Source organism: Apodemus sylvaticus, chromosome 15, assembly GCF_947179515.1.
Source record: "Apodemus sylvaticus chromosome 15, mApoSyl1.1, whole genome shotgun sequence".
NCBI classification, from domain to species: domain Eukaryota; kingdom Metazoa; phylum Chordata; class Mammalia; order Rodentia; family Muridae; genus Apodemus; species Apodemus sylvaticus.
In genome coordinates, this window is record NC_067486.1 from 64676703 (window position 1) to 64690615 (window position 13913).

A 13913-nucleotide genomic window follows, 5' to 3' on the forward strand; every position below is an offset into this window, starting at 1 on the left:
TTACTACCAACCTTACAGCCAGAGTTTGATCCCTGAGACTCATATAAGTTGTCATCCATCCTCCAAATGCACGCACACACATGCACTTGTGTGCACACACACAAACATGAAAAAACAAAACAAGGTCATTGCTTCAAGCAAGTACCATCTCCACCTAGAACAGGGCAAATTCCAAAACCAAGCCCCCACGTCCCATGGCCACGGCAGGGAGGTGTCAGTCAAACTCACAGGAGATGTGGTCAGAATTCTAGCTCTGTCACTTAACGAGTTGTATGAAGCTCACCAAGTTATTATCTTCTCTGTTCCTTATCCACTCGTGCATAAAAAGGGGGTGGCCATTATCTAAATTCCTGCGATGATTAAGTGAGATGCTACTTAACATAGTACCTGAGGCATGGTATGGATTCAATAAACGGCACTATTATTACTTCAGGGTTATTACTTCTTGTAAAGAGAAGTTTATAGATTTGTTTATGTGTATGCTTTGCTAGTGTGCATGCAGTGCCAACAGTGGCCAGCAGAGGGCATTGGGTTCCCTGGAACTGGAGTTATATATGGCTGTGAGCTTCCAGGGGGATGCTGGAATCTGAAACACTTCATAACCCTCTGCAAAAAGGCACTGAGTGCTGTTAACCTCTGAACCTTCTCTCCAGTCCCCCTCCCCCCATAAAGAGAAATGTAAAATTCAATGAACTAGCTTCTATTCATTGAGCAACAGTCTTGAACACATACTGTGTTAGTTTTCTGCTACTGTAACAAATAACCTGAGCCCATCAGCCTATCAAAAGCAAGGTTTATTCTAGCTCACAGTTTTGCGTGGCCTCATTACTTGATCAGTTAGTCCTGTTGCTCTGGGGCTTCTGGTGAGGAAGTAGACATGATGACAGCATGTGGAAGACTATTTGTCTCTGTGACTAGGAGAGACAAAGGGGGCGGGAGGCCAGGGTCACTCGATGAAGGGAGCATTTCCCACAGGCCCCACGCATTAGGTGAGCCACCACTTCTCAATAGCACCATGTTGAGGGCTAATCCTGTTTACACATGAGCCTCTGAGACAGTTTAGATCCAAACTATAGCCATTGTTTGGGCCATGTACCAGCTTAGGGACTGGGGCACAAGGATGAATTAATTAACCATAGTTCCCTCTCTGGAGGAACTCAGCCTGGGAGCAGGAAGGAGGTGGCATGTATGTAAATGAACAATGAAGATGAAAGAGAAGTCATCTCGGCTGTGGTAGAATCTGTGAGGGGTGGGACGTGCCTCGCTGGGCTTATCTGAGTATGTGACCCAGCAGTGCTGCCTGGCTATGCCCAAACGAGCCCGAGCTTGTTCACAGCACCTTTGTTGCCTCCCTTCATCCACTTGGCAACCATCCTTTAGAGGGCGACCCTGCTTCAAACTAGAGACCACCTAGAGACATACCCTTGAGTCTGAGTTCCCAGCTTTACCGGTTCCTTACTGCCTCTCTAAAAGGCGATTCATTTGTGTTCAGTCATTGGGAAAATGAAATACAAGCAAGGACTTGTATTCATTTATTCCCAGATCCCAGCACAATAATTGGCACATAGTAGGACCACCATCACCATGTTAATTAAGAGAACTAGTTGGGCTGAGTCCTGAAGGGTAAATAGGACCAAGTGAGAAAATGGAGAAGGATGTAGACATAGCTATGGTGGCGTGATTTGATTTGATCTTCAGTATCACAATGAAATAAAGATGTCTCCCATGATGGAGAAGGGAAGTGCAGACACAGGCAGTTGTATATGCAAGGACAAGAGAGGAGGATTTTAAAAACATGACTGTTTTTTTTGTTGGTTTTATGGGTACATGAAGACAAAATTGAAAGAGTTACTTGGATGTGAGTTTAGCTTCAGTTGTCTGGCTGTGGGTGTGGGCTCTGTGAGAAAATGGGGCGAGGTTGCGAGGAAAGCCCTCAGGAAGGTGGGCAGTGGGTAAAGGACAGCTCAGTAGCAGAAAATACAGCAGTTGGTAGCTCTCCTCAGATGTAGCCATTTCTTCAATACTGTATAGAGATGCCATCGGAATTTTCTCGTTTTATATTTGTTTTGTAGATACCAAAAAATTTATTGTTGACTGTATCAGCCACCGTGCAAATCAACAGCTCCAGCTCGTCCCGAGACTTCTGGAACCCACAAATGTAGTCAGGGTGGAAAACCTGCCTCCTGGGGTGGATGATTACCAGCTGCAACTCTTCTTCGAAAACCCTTTCAACGGGGGCGGAAAGGTCGCCCGAGTTGAATGTTTCCCGGAAGAGAGTTCGGCTCTGGTTGAGTTTTGTGACATCAAAGGTCTGTGTCTCAGCCAGCCACTCCGCGCACAAGCCATATGGTTGGCCATTGCAGCAGTTACTTAGACCCTTGTGTGTTTGACCATTCTTCCGTCAGGAATGTCACCCATCTCTCGTGCGCCTGGATTTGGTGCAGAATGAGGCAGTGATGCAGGCTCTCAGGGAGCAGCACGTGCTGATGGGAGATGAAGCAGAGCCTCCTGAATCCATGACTGGAAGAATTGTCATTCTCAGAGCTTAAGCTAGGCTCTGCTCACAGAGAGAGATTGTGATTCTATCCCCACATTGATTCTCAAATAGATTTCAACAAGGTTAGATAAAGATACATATAAATATAGTTCTACAATGCATTTATGTTTCTCCCTTCTTTTACCACTGTGCCGAGGGAAGACTTATGGGGATATCTTCTCATAACCTCAGGAGGGAGACTGAAGGTCATATTGATGATAAGGTCTTCAGTGGTTTCCAGTCAGAATAGACGTGAGTTTGAATCCTGATTGGGGTTCACTGGCTTTTGATCTTTAACCCTCTACCCTTTGGTTTTCTCGTTTGTAGAGATAGCACATTAGGAGTTACCTCAGAGGAGTGCTGGGAGAAACCAATCCCTGTGTAGTGCTTGTCCAGGGGTGGTGCCGGGTTCATGTTAAAGGTCACTCGGGCTGTCCCAGGTCCTACCTCTCTGGAGCTGCTGTGGGAGGTTGGGCCTACATCTTTGGGCCTCTGAAGGTCACATTCTTTCCTTACCTGCGCTAGGACCAAGTCACACACAAGGAAATTACTTTTTAGCATTTTTCTACCATGGGTACTGTTTAAATCCAAGTTGTTGCTGGAGTGACTCTAATTTCCAAGCTGCTGCTACTTAACACTCACCCCACAACTATAAAAATGTAAGATGTGAGGGGAGTCCTACAGGATGAGAAAGAGACACAGAGACAGAGAAAGAGAGAGATACAGAGAGACACAGAGACAGAGACACAGAGACAGAGAGAGACACACAGAAACAGACACAGAGAGACAGAGACAGACATAGAGACAGAGAGACAGACATAGAAACAGAGAGAGATACACACAGAGAGACAGAGACACAGACAACACAGAGAGACAGAGACTCAGAGACAGAGAAACAGAGACACAGAGAGAGAGAGACAGAGAGAGAGACAGAGACACCCCCCTTCTCTCTCATGAATAAGAGTGTGTTCACCCAGGGGCAGTTGAGGTAGCGATTCTGGTACACACGGTGGCTGGGAGATTATATTGGGGAAGGCCTCTGGGGCTGGGCTCTCCAGCGACTGTGAGGATGATTTTGATTGGGTTATAGGGGCAAGAACATGGGTCATGGACTTGAGTTGGCAGTTAGCTCAGATGCCTCATTCTGTGGAGCCCTGATGTTTCCCAGCCTCGGCTTTCTCAGCTGAAGCTAAGGCTATAATATATCTCTACCTGAGAAGGTCACTGTCAGGATTAAAGGCATTAAATCCATGTACAAGGTCTGGGAAAGTGATACAGAGTGAAGTGAATTATGTTCCTTCTGTGAAGATATTAATAAACTGAAGTATGAAAGTTAAATTCCGGAGCTATACAGGAAGAGACATGCTACAGTCTTTCACTCTGAGGATTAAAATGTTCTTTATGTTGATACATACATCAGCCAAGTGCCTGCATCCAAGTTTGTATCTGCTTCTTACTGTGTCACATATATCAGTGACATCAGGAAAACAATAGAATCTAGCATGATTCTGTATAGAGGATATAAAGTAATTATTGCATTAAATAAAGCCTGCCTTTGTGAAGTTAGTGTGTATCAGTTTATATCTTGCTTATAGGAGAATGCTATCTTTAAGTTCTTTAAACATCAGAGACTTTTAACCTCTAGAAAAGTTTGTTTTGTTTAGTGTTCTTTTGAAATGTGTGACATTGAGATTATTGCTACTTATTAATTTGTTTTTTGTTTGTTTGTTTTGCTTTTAAAGTATTAGACACTATAATGGCCAAGACACACAGTTACAACAAGATGCCACTGTCCGTCTTCCGCTATTATCCCTCTCTGGGCACAGCCTTGTATGGTGAGGAGAAGCCTTTAGTCAAGCTTCCAGCACCGTTCCAGGAGTCTCTGGAGCTTCCTCTGTGGAAGTTCTTTCAGAAAAATAATCATCTGATTGAGGAGATAAATAATGAAATGAGGCGTTATTACTGTGAGCTGACATGGTCTGAAGACAATGGTAAACTGACCATCAGACCCACTGCAACCTTAGCCAGTCATAGACGGAGCATCAAGACCTGGCAGAGAGACGCATCCGCAGCGTTCTGTGGCATCAAGTCTAAATATGAAGTGAAGTTGTTTGAAGTGTGCTCGCCAGTGTGGGACCTCATAAAGCATGAGCTTGAGTCAGGAGATGACAGGGTTTTGATTGAGTTTGAAAAGGAGAGTCTACATGTAGCAGGAAAATCAGAAGACGTGCAAGGCATTAGCCAGCAAATCAGGGAACTAATAGAGAGCACCACTGAAAGGCTCAGAAGGGAAGAGCAGAGTCTGAAGGAGAGAGTGACCATTTCCCCGGGAAAGCATTTTCTTTTGCACCACAGTGGCTTCCTGAATGATCTAAGCAAAGAGTTCCCAGAGATGGAGATCTCTTATGATGCCACAACTCAGTTCCTGTGCCTTAAAGGCTTCCGTGCAGATGTGTACAAAGTAAAGTGTGACATCCAAGAAAAGGTGTTTTCCATGGCTCAGAAAGCTGTTCAGGTTTCTTCAGAAGTCTTTGCATTTCTGCAGCAAGTAGACAGTGAGAGATTCTCCAAGACTCTTTTCGAGAACATTCTTGCCACATATGAGCTGAGAGGTACAGCCCTTTTCTTGATTGGAAGTTCTTCCAATGATCTGGCAGACGCCGAGGAAAAAATGCTCAGTGCTTTAAGTCATAAGCACATTGAAGTTGAGGACAAGGAGGTTCTGAAAGGCAATGTCTGGAAGAATAAAGTTAAACCTCTGCAAAAGAAACACAAATCTTGTGCCACCATTATGGTCAAGAATGAACTGAGTTCGGGAACCCCGGCTGAGGTCATTGTTGCAGGCTGTGTGAAAGAAGTGAATGAAATCTACAGGCAGCTTTTTGGGGTTTTGGAAACCAATATGAAAGTTGAAAGAGTGGTTAAAATCGAACCATCCTTGATTATTGACTATTTAAAGACAGACAAGAGGCTATCATCGAAGAAGGGAAACATGCATGTGAATTTTAAGCCCACAGGTAATCCAAACAGCATTTTGCTAACTGGCTCCAAGAGCAAAGTTCTAGAGTGCATGAATATAGTGAAGGAAATCCAGGATTCAGTCTGTGTCAAAAGATTCCAGACAGACAAAGCTGGTGCCAGGCACTTCTTCCTGGATAAAGAATCGTATTACAAGACGGAGGTCAGACGTCTGTATGGATGCATCATTGAACTGGAGGATAGAGAGGAAGACAGGGAAGATAGCATTAAGGAGCAGAAGTGCCTCTTAGAGAGGGACATAGTCCCCGGAGTCAAACTGCTTGTCCACGAGGGGGACCTGACTCGGTTTCCAGTCGATGTGGTAGTGAATGCATCAAACGAGTCCCTGAGGCACATCAACGGCCTCGCACAGTCTCTCTCAGAGGCAGCTGGCCCCGAACTCCAAGAAGAATGTGACCGGATAATCAAGGATGGCGGCATGGTCCTACCTGGCAATGCTGTTATCACAAAAGCAGGCAAGCTCCCTTGTCGTCATGTCATCCACGCGGTAGGGCCTCGATGGAAGGGAGATAAGGTCCTGGAGTGCGTGAGCCTGCTGAAGAAAGTTGTGAAACAAAGTCTCACTTTAGCTCAAGAGCACAGGTGCCAGTCCATAGCCATACCGGCAATCAGCTCTGGGATCTTTGATTTCCCCTTAGAACTGTGTGTGGCGACCATTGTTTCAGCCATCAAGGACAACTTCCATCATAAGCAAGACAGACACACCGTGAAAAAGATTTACCTGGTGGACCTATCTGCAAAGGTTTCCGGGGCCTTCGTTGAAGCTGTCAAGACTACATATAAAGACCCTCTTTCCCACACAGCTTCCCCACCCAGTTTACCCAGTGTAAAACCATTAGTACTACCTAGGAAACCGCCCCAGAAACAGCGCAAACTGCTGGTGTCACCAGAAGGCCTGAGAATCTGCCTGATAGAAGAAGGTGTGCAGAATGCTAAGGTGAGTGTCCCTGTTCACCACCAATGTGCTGTGATGTCACACTGTCTTTATCTGCTTTCTTGGGGGCCAAATGAAGACAGGGTAGAGGGAAAAAAGAGAGGAAAGTTTGATGCTGTCCCACTTGGCCTTCAAACTCCTTTCCATTGTAATAAACACCAGACGACGTCCTTTCTGATTCTCAGACAGCTCTGAGTGTTTTGTAGCTACTGTTCTATTTTTAAAGATGGAGCCTTGGCTGTGGCTCGGTTGTCAGAATGCTGGCCTAGGAGGCACAAAGTCCTGGGTTCAATCCCCCTGCTCTGCATAAACAAGGTGCGGTGGCACATGTCTGTAAAAGCAGCATTAGGGAGGTGGAGGCAGGAGGATCAGAAATTTGAAGTTGAGGTCATCTTTGGCTATGTAGTGAATTTGAAGCCAGCTTGGACTACATAAGACCTTGTTTGAAAACAAAAAAGAAAAAAGAAAAGAAGAGAAGAAAACTATTACAACACCAGAAATAAAGAAAAAGCACTGGAATATAGAGAAAAGCTGTGAAAGATTTATTTCTGTTGCCTTTTACGTTTATGTGCATGTGTGTGTGACTGTGGAGTGAATGCCATGTGTGTGGCTATCCACAGGCTGGTCAGATCCTTTGGAGCTGGAGTTACAGGTGGTTGAGAGCTGTCTGAGATGAGGGCTTGGAACTGAATTTAGGTTCTCTGGAAGAACAGCAAGTGTTTTTAACTGCTTGGCCATCTTTCCAGCCCCTACAGTGACATACCTAGTCAACCCTTGAAAGCTTTGTTTAAAGACCAAGATCAAAGTCCTAAATCAGCAGCACTGGGTTTGGCTTTTTTCCACTCCCTTCAAATGACAAACAGTTGGGGATATGCTGGCTACAAACATAGATGAAATGGACCAGATATTGTAAGCCTGTTTTGCTTTGAATTGCTAAATAAGAGAAAGTATCTCTAACCATCAAGAACAGTCCCTGCTCATCAACAATGTGTCATCAGCAATGACACAGTTGAAACTCTTAACCTGAAATAAGGTTATGTTGAAAAAAGCTAAAAGTCATTTAACATCCTTTCTTAATTAACTATCCTTTTTTATTTTATTTTATTTTTTTTAAAGACATGGTTTCTCTTTGTAGCCCTGACTGTCCTGGAACTCTCTCTGTAGACCATGCTGGCCTTGAACTCACAGAGATCTGCCTGCCTCTGCCTTCCCAGTGCTGGGATTAAAGGGTTATGTCCACCACACCTGGCTCTTTTCTACAGATCCACCTGCTTTTGAAGTTTCATATAAATGCAATAATACATTTGTGATCTTCCATGACCAGTTTCTCTCACTGAGAGGCATGTTTTCTGGAGTCATCCGTGTTGTAGCATGTATCAGTATTTCATCCCTGCTAGTGGCTGCGTGTCTTGTTAGATGAGCATGCATTTATCTTTCCAGCCATGAGCCAATGGACATTTGAGTTGTTTCCATCTGACTTTATGAGTTTTCTTGCTCTGAGCATTGATTTAAAGTGGCTCAAATGACATCAGGGTTGATGAATGCGTTTATGAAGATTTTGAAAAGAATCTCTGGTTTTGTCTTTAAGACCCATGCCATTGTGAACTCTATTTCCTCGGATCTTATACTCAAAAGAGGACCCCTTTCTCATGCCGTCTTGGAAAAGGCTGGACCAGAACTCCAGGAGGAATTGACCAAGGCGGGACAAGGGGTCTCCATCAGTGTGGGTACAATTCTTCAAACCAGTGGCTGCAATCTGAACAGCCGCCACATCTTCCATGTGGTGACTCCACATTGGAAAAAGGACAACAGTGCGTGGTCACTAAAGGTAGGACTTTGCATTTTCTGGGAATGGGATAGCTCTCTGAACTCCTCCTTTAGCATACCACAGTTAGTCCCCGTCTGCTTCTGTTCTGTAACGACATCGTGAGTTTGGCAGGCCCCATATCCTAGCCATTTCTTTTTGGTTGTAGATGACTTCTTGTAGGTCATAGTTAATAATGTATGTTGGCGGTTGTGCTCAGTAGTTGAGAGTCAGGGAAGGGTCAGTGTAGCTGTCCGGCAGCCATGGGCGAACTGCGCTTACCTGAAAGGGAGGCTGGAATTAAGGTAGAGGGGGGCGAAAGAATAATGAAGCCAAGACAAAGGTTCTGATCAAGGCTCCAAGTTTAATAATAAGCTTTGGGTTTATAAAGGGAAAAACCCCCACAAAACCCGACCCCTTCTTCAGCTGGAATATGTTGTAGCAGCAAGGTGAGCACAGGCAGCCAAAACATCAAAGTTCCCATGGGAACTTGTAACTGCCGCCAAGACAGTTGTCTCTGTCCAGGTTGATAAGACCTGTCATGGCGAATGTTCAAGGTCTGCTTGGCCTGCTCAAGGCCGGGGAAACTGCTCAGCCTTTTCAAAGCCGGGAAAGGCCTATTCAAAGGTGAGAAGGCTGCAGGTCAGGGGGAGTGTGTCACTTTGGTGAGAAAAGTAAGGTGAGGGTTTGAGCCTGGCAGACAGTGATGGATGGGGACAGCTGCCACCCCCTTCTGGTTCATGGTGGAGTGACACTCTTATAGGAGTTTCACATTTTTCTTTCCTGAGTTTCCCTCTTCAGACTGCTGTTAACATTCATCAAAAGCGTAAAGGAGTGAACACCGCTGCCTGGAAAGCTTCCCAGTGCTTCTCCTTTTTTTTGGGGGGGGGGGGGTGGTCTTCCATTTCTAAACAAGCCATTTAAGGAAGTGCTTTGCTTTTTCAGATCATGAAACACATCATCCGTGACTGTCTGAGGACCACCGAGGACCTGTCTCTACAATCGATTGCATTTCCAGCATTAGGAACGGGAAATTTGGGGTTTCCTAAACCTGAATTTGCTAAATTAGTAATTTCAGAAGTGCTCAAATTTAGTAGCAGGAACAAACTGAAAACTTTACAAGAGGTTCAGTTTCTGCTGCACCCAAAGGACCATGAAAACATCCAGGTACAGATACAGCCTGCTTCTGATCACTTTGGCCATGGTGGCTTGAGACTTGTGTTCTTCTAACTCTTCTTGGTCTAGTAGGATATTTACCTCCCCTATTTTTCATCACTGGAGTGTGGGGGAGTAGCGTTGACTGGTTATATGTAACATGACAAACTTCAAGAAAAATTCGAGACAAAAAAATCTTCTTATTCGGGAAAGTTTCAAAGATGCACAGAAGTACATAAACCAGTCTAATGAACTTCTGTGTATCTGCTATTTAGCCTAACTGATATTGCTCTATGGAGAGGTGTTTGATCTTTTTCTCCGTTTATTTCTGTTCCTCTCATGTGATGTTGAAACAAATCCCAAACATATGATTCTGTCTCTGAATAATTCACCACTTAATTTTGAACATAACCTTATCACTAAAACATCTTGAGGCGGCAGTCATTACTTAGATTTGATCAGTTACAGAATTTTTTTTTTAGTCATCAAAATAATTTATAATAGTTAAATGCTTCTTAAATATACATGATATCTTCTAAAGGTAAAAGTAATATGCACTCAACAAGTTTTAAAATCTATTTGGAACATTAAATATGATAAAAGTAGGAAAAAAACTCTTATGAAGTCCTCTATGAAAGGAAATTGTGAAAAGTTCCTGATGAGACAGAAACTGTCCCATCTCCAAGGGAGAATACTCAGCGTGACTGTGGCTTCATAGAATGAATTGGGTAGTGCTCCTTCTGTTTCTATTCTGTGGAATAGTTTGAAGAGTATTGGTATTAGGTTTTTGAAGGTCTGATAGAATTCTGCACTAAACCCATCTGGTCCTGGCTTTTTTTTTTTTTTTTTGGTTGGGAGACTTTTAATGATGCTTCTATTTCAGTAGGGGTTATAGGACAGTTTACATGGTTTATCTGATCCTGATTTAATTTTGGTATTTGGTATCTGTCTAGAAAATTGTTCATCCAGATTTTCTAGTTGTGTTGAGTATAGGCTTTTGCAATAGGATCTGATGATTTTTTTTTTAATTTTCTCAGTTTCTATTGTTATCTCTCCCCTTTTCATTACTGATTTTGTTAATTTGGATACTGTCTCTGTGCCCTCTGGTTAGTCTGCTTAAGGGTTTATGTATCTTGTTGATTTCCTCAAAGAACCAGCTCCTAGTTTTGTTGATTCTTTGTATAGTTCTTTTTGTTTCTACTTGGTTGATTTCAGCTCTGAGATTGATTATTTCCTACCATCTACTCCTCTTGAGTGTATTTGCTTTTTTTGTTGTTGTTGTTGTTGTTGTTGTTCTAGAGCTTTCAAGTGTGCTGTTAAGCTGGTAGTGTATGCTCTCTCTAGTTTCTTTTTGGAGGCACTCAGAACTGAGTTTTCCTCTTAGCACTGCTTTCATTGTGTCCCATATGTTTGGGTATGCTGTGCCTTCATTTTCATTAAATTCTAAAAAATCTTTAATTTCTTTATTTCTTCCTTGACCAAGTTATCATTGAGTAGGGTGTTGTTCAACTTCCATGTGTATGTGGGCTTTCTGGGGTTTTTTTTGTTGCTATTGAAGACTAGCCTTAGTCCGTGGTGATCTGATAGAATGCACGGGATTATTTCTGTCTTCTTGTATCTGTTGAGGCCTGTATTGTGACCAATTATATGGTCAATTTTGAGAAGGTACCATGAGGTGCTGAGAAGAAGGTATATTCTTTTGTTTTAGGATAAAATGTTCTATAGACATCTGTAAAATCCATTTGGTCCATAACTTCTGTGAGTTTCAGTATGTCTCTGTTTCCATGATCTGTCCATTGATGGAAGTGGGGTATAGAAGTCTCCCACTATTATTGTGTGAGGTGCAATGTGTGCTTTTGAGCTTTAATAAAGTTTCTTTTATGAATGTGGGTACCCTTGCATTTGGAGCATAGATGTTCAGAATTGAGAGTCCTTTTTGGTAGATTTTGCTGTTGATGTATATGAAGTGTCCTTCCTTATCCTTTTTGATAACTGGGTTGAAAGTTGCTTCTATTTGATATTAGAATGGCTACTCCAGCTTGTTTCTTGGAACCATTTGCTTGGAAATTGTTTTCTAGCCCTTTAGTGTCTGTCTTTGAGACTGAGTTTCCTGTATGCAGCAAAATGCTGGGTCCTGTTTACGTATACAGTCTGTTATTCTATGTCTTTTGTTGGGGGAACTGAATCCATTGATGTTAAGGGATATTAAGGAATAGTGATTGTTGCTTCCTGTTATTTTTATGTTTGTGTAGCTATCTTCTTTTGGGTTTGTTGAAGGAAGATTACTTTCTTGCTTTTTCTAGGGTATAGTTTCCCTCCTTGTGTTGGCATTTTCCATATATTATCCTTTGTAGAGGTGGATTTGTAGAAAGATATTGTGTAAATTTGGAGTTCTGTAGTTCTCTTGTATGTTTATGGGCATCTCTTTCTTTCATCATCTTCTTTCTTGCTATGTAGCCCAGATTGTTCATACTTATGGCAATCCTCCTGCATCCACCTGCTCAGCTGGTAAGAGTTTCTAATGACTTCCCCATGGCATGCATTGCATAAGGTGATGTGGGCATTGAACAGTGTGCAGAACATACCTTTCCCTCTAGAAATCATAATTAGCTTGGAAGTTTAGATTTATATACACAAAGCCATACTGTGTGTAGTGCTGAATCCTGGAACATAGTCTTCAGCCATCCACACTTTATTTGGGAAATGCTGGTTGGCCGGTCTGTCTCTGTCTCTGTTTGTTTGTCTGTCTCTGTCTGTCTCTGTGTCTCTATCTCTGTCTCTGTCTCTGTCTGTCTGTCTGTCTGTCTGTCTCTCTCTCTTGGTTTTCAAGACAAGGCTTCTCTGGCCTGCCTGGCCTCGAAGTCAAAGAGATCTGTCTGCCTCTGCCTCCTGGTTCTGGGGTTAAAGGCTTGTACCACCACTGCCAGCTGGTCTCATTTTCTTTAACACATAGACTACATTGCAAATCTTGTATGAAATGGGTTAGTCTATGTTGTGATCATAAAAGAGAAAGAAGTGTGAGGCCTCAAGGCATGGTAGAGAAGTAGAGGCCTGCCATGATCACGTGGAGAGAGGGGGTAATCAGGAAGCAAGAGTAGCAAGAGTAAGAGGAACAAGAGAGTAAGAGAGGGAGGAGGGGCCAAGCAGCCCCTTTTATAGTGGGCCAGGCCTACCTGGCTGTTGCCTGGTAACTGGGGGGGGGGGTGGAGTCCAGACAGAGTACCAACAGTCTCCACTGATACCTTTAATATATTTAAATGCTATTATTCTCCCTCCAAATATGATAAACTGTCAAGATTTAAAGACATTTAAGCTTAAATTACACTTACAAAAAGTTATTTGTAAGTGGAGACTGGAACAGATTGCAAAGCAGGAGCCTGAGGTCTGACCATGGCTTCTAGGTGTGCTCTATCTGAGCTGCTTGGTTAAAAAGTAAATTCATGGGGGTTAGAGACGGAGAGATGGCCGGCCCAGCGGTTAAGAGCACTGACTGCTCTTCCAGAGGTCCTGAGTTCAATTCCCAGCCACCACATGGTGGCTCACAGCCATCTGGTAGTAGGATCTGATGCCCTCTTCTGGTGTGTCTGAATACAGCTACAGTGAACTCATATACATTAAATAAATAAATCTTAAAAAAAAAAAGAAATAAATGCATTTTAGATGCATACATATTGAGTAGCCCAAAATGTAGAAATTGTTTAGTCAGCCTTATCTCAGTCTTCTCTGCTACAAGTGTGATTTTTAGATGAGATTATATAAATATGCAGTTTAATAGCCTTTTCACTTTTAAGTATAAAATAAGCATTTCTTTTTTTTGTAATATTTTTATTTTCTATATTCTTTGTTTACATTCCAAATGATTTCCCCTTTCCCGGATCCCCCCTCCCCATATGTCCCATAAACCTTCTTCTCTCCATCCCTTCTCCAATCACATCTCTCCTTTTTCTCTGTCCTTATATTCCCTTCCAATGCTAGATCAATCCTTTCCAGGATCAGGACCCTCTCCATACTTCTTCATGGGAGTCATTTGTTATGCAATTTGTGCCTTGGGTATTCAGGGCTTCTGGGCTAATTAATATCCACTTATCAGAGACTGCATTCCATGTGTATTCTTTTGTGATTGGGTTACCTCACTTAGGATGATATTTTCCAGATCAAACCATTTGCCTAAAAATTTTGTGAATTCATTGTTTCTAATTACTGAGTAAATATACCACATTTTCTGTATCCATTCCTCCTTTGAGGGGCATCTGGGTTCTTTCCAGCTTCTGGCTATTATAAATAAGGCTGCTATGAACATAATGGAGCATGTGTCTTTATTGCATGCCGGGGAATCCTTTGGGTATATGCCCAGGAGAGGTATAGCAGGGTCCTCTAGAAGTCTCATGTCCAGTTTTCTGAGGACCCACCAGACTGATTTCCACAGTGGTTGTACCATCTTACAG

At 42.9% G+C, this 13913-nt stretch overlaps 1 protein-coding gene across 2 annotated transcripts in view; it reads left to right on the forward strand.

The window, feature by feature from the left end:
• Positions 1-13913, forward strand: part of Parp14 (poly(ADP-ribose) polymerase family member 14) — a 35965-nt gene that overhangs the window by 8946 nt on the left and 13106 nt on the right. For both annotated transcript variants that reach the window (XM_052158519.1, XM_052158520.1), the window contains exons 5-8: positions 2073-2309; positions 4279-6512; positions 8098-8337; positions 9259-9480. In XM_052158519.1, coding sequence (XP_052014479.1) covers positions 2073-2309; positions 4279-6512; positions 8098-8337; positions 9259-9480 — 2933 coding nt within the window. The remainder of the gene's footprint in view (positions 1-2072; positions 2310-4278; positions 6513-8097; positions 8338-9258; positions 9481-13913) is intronic.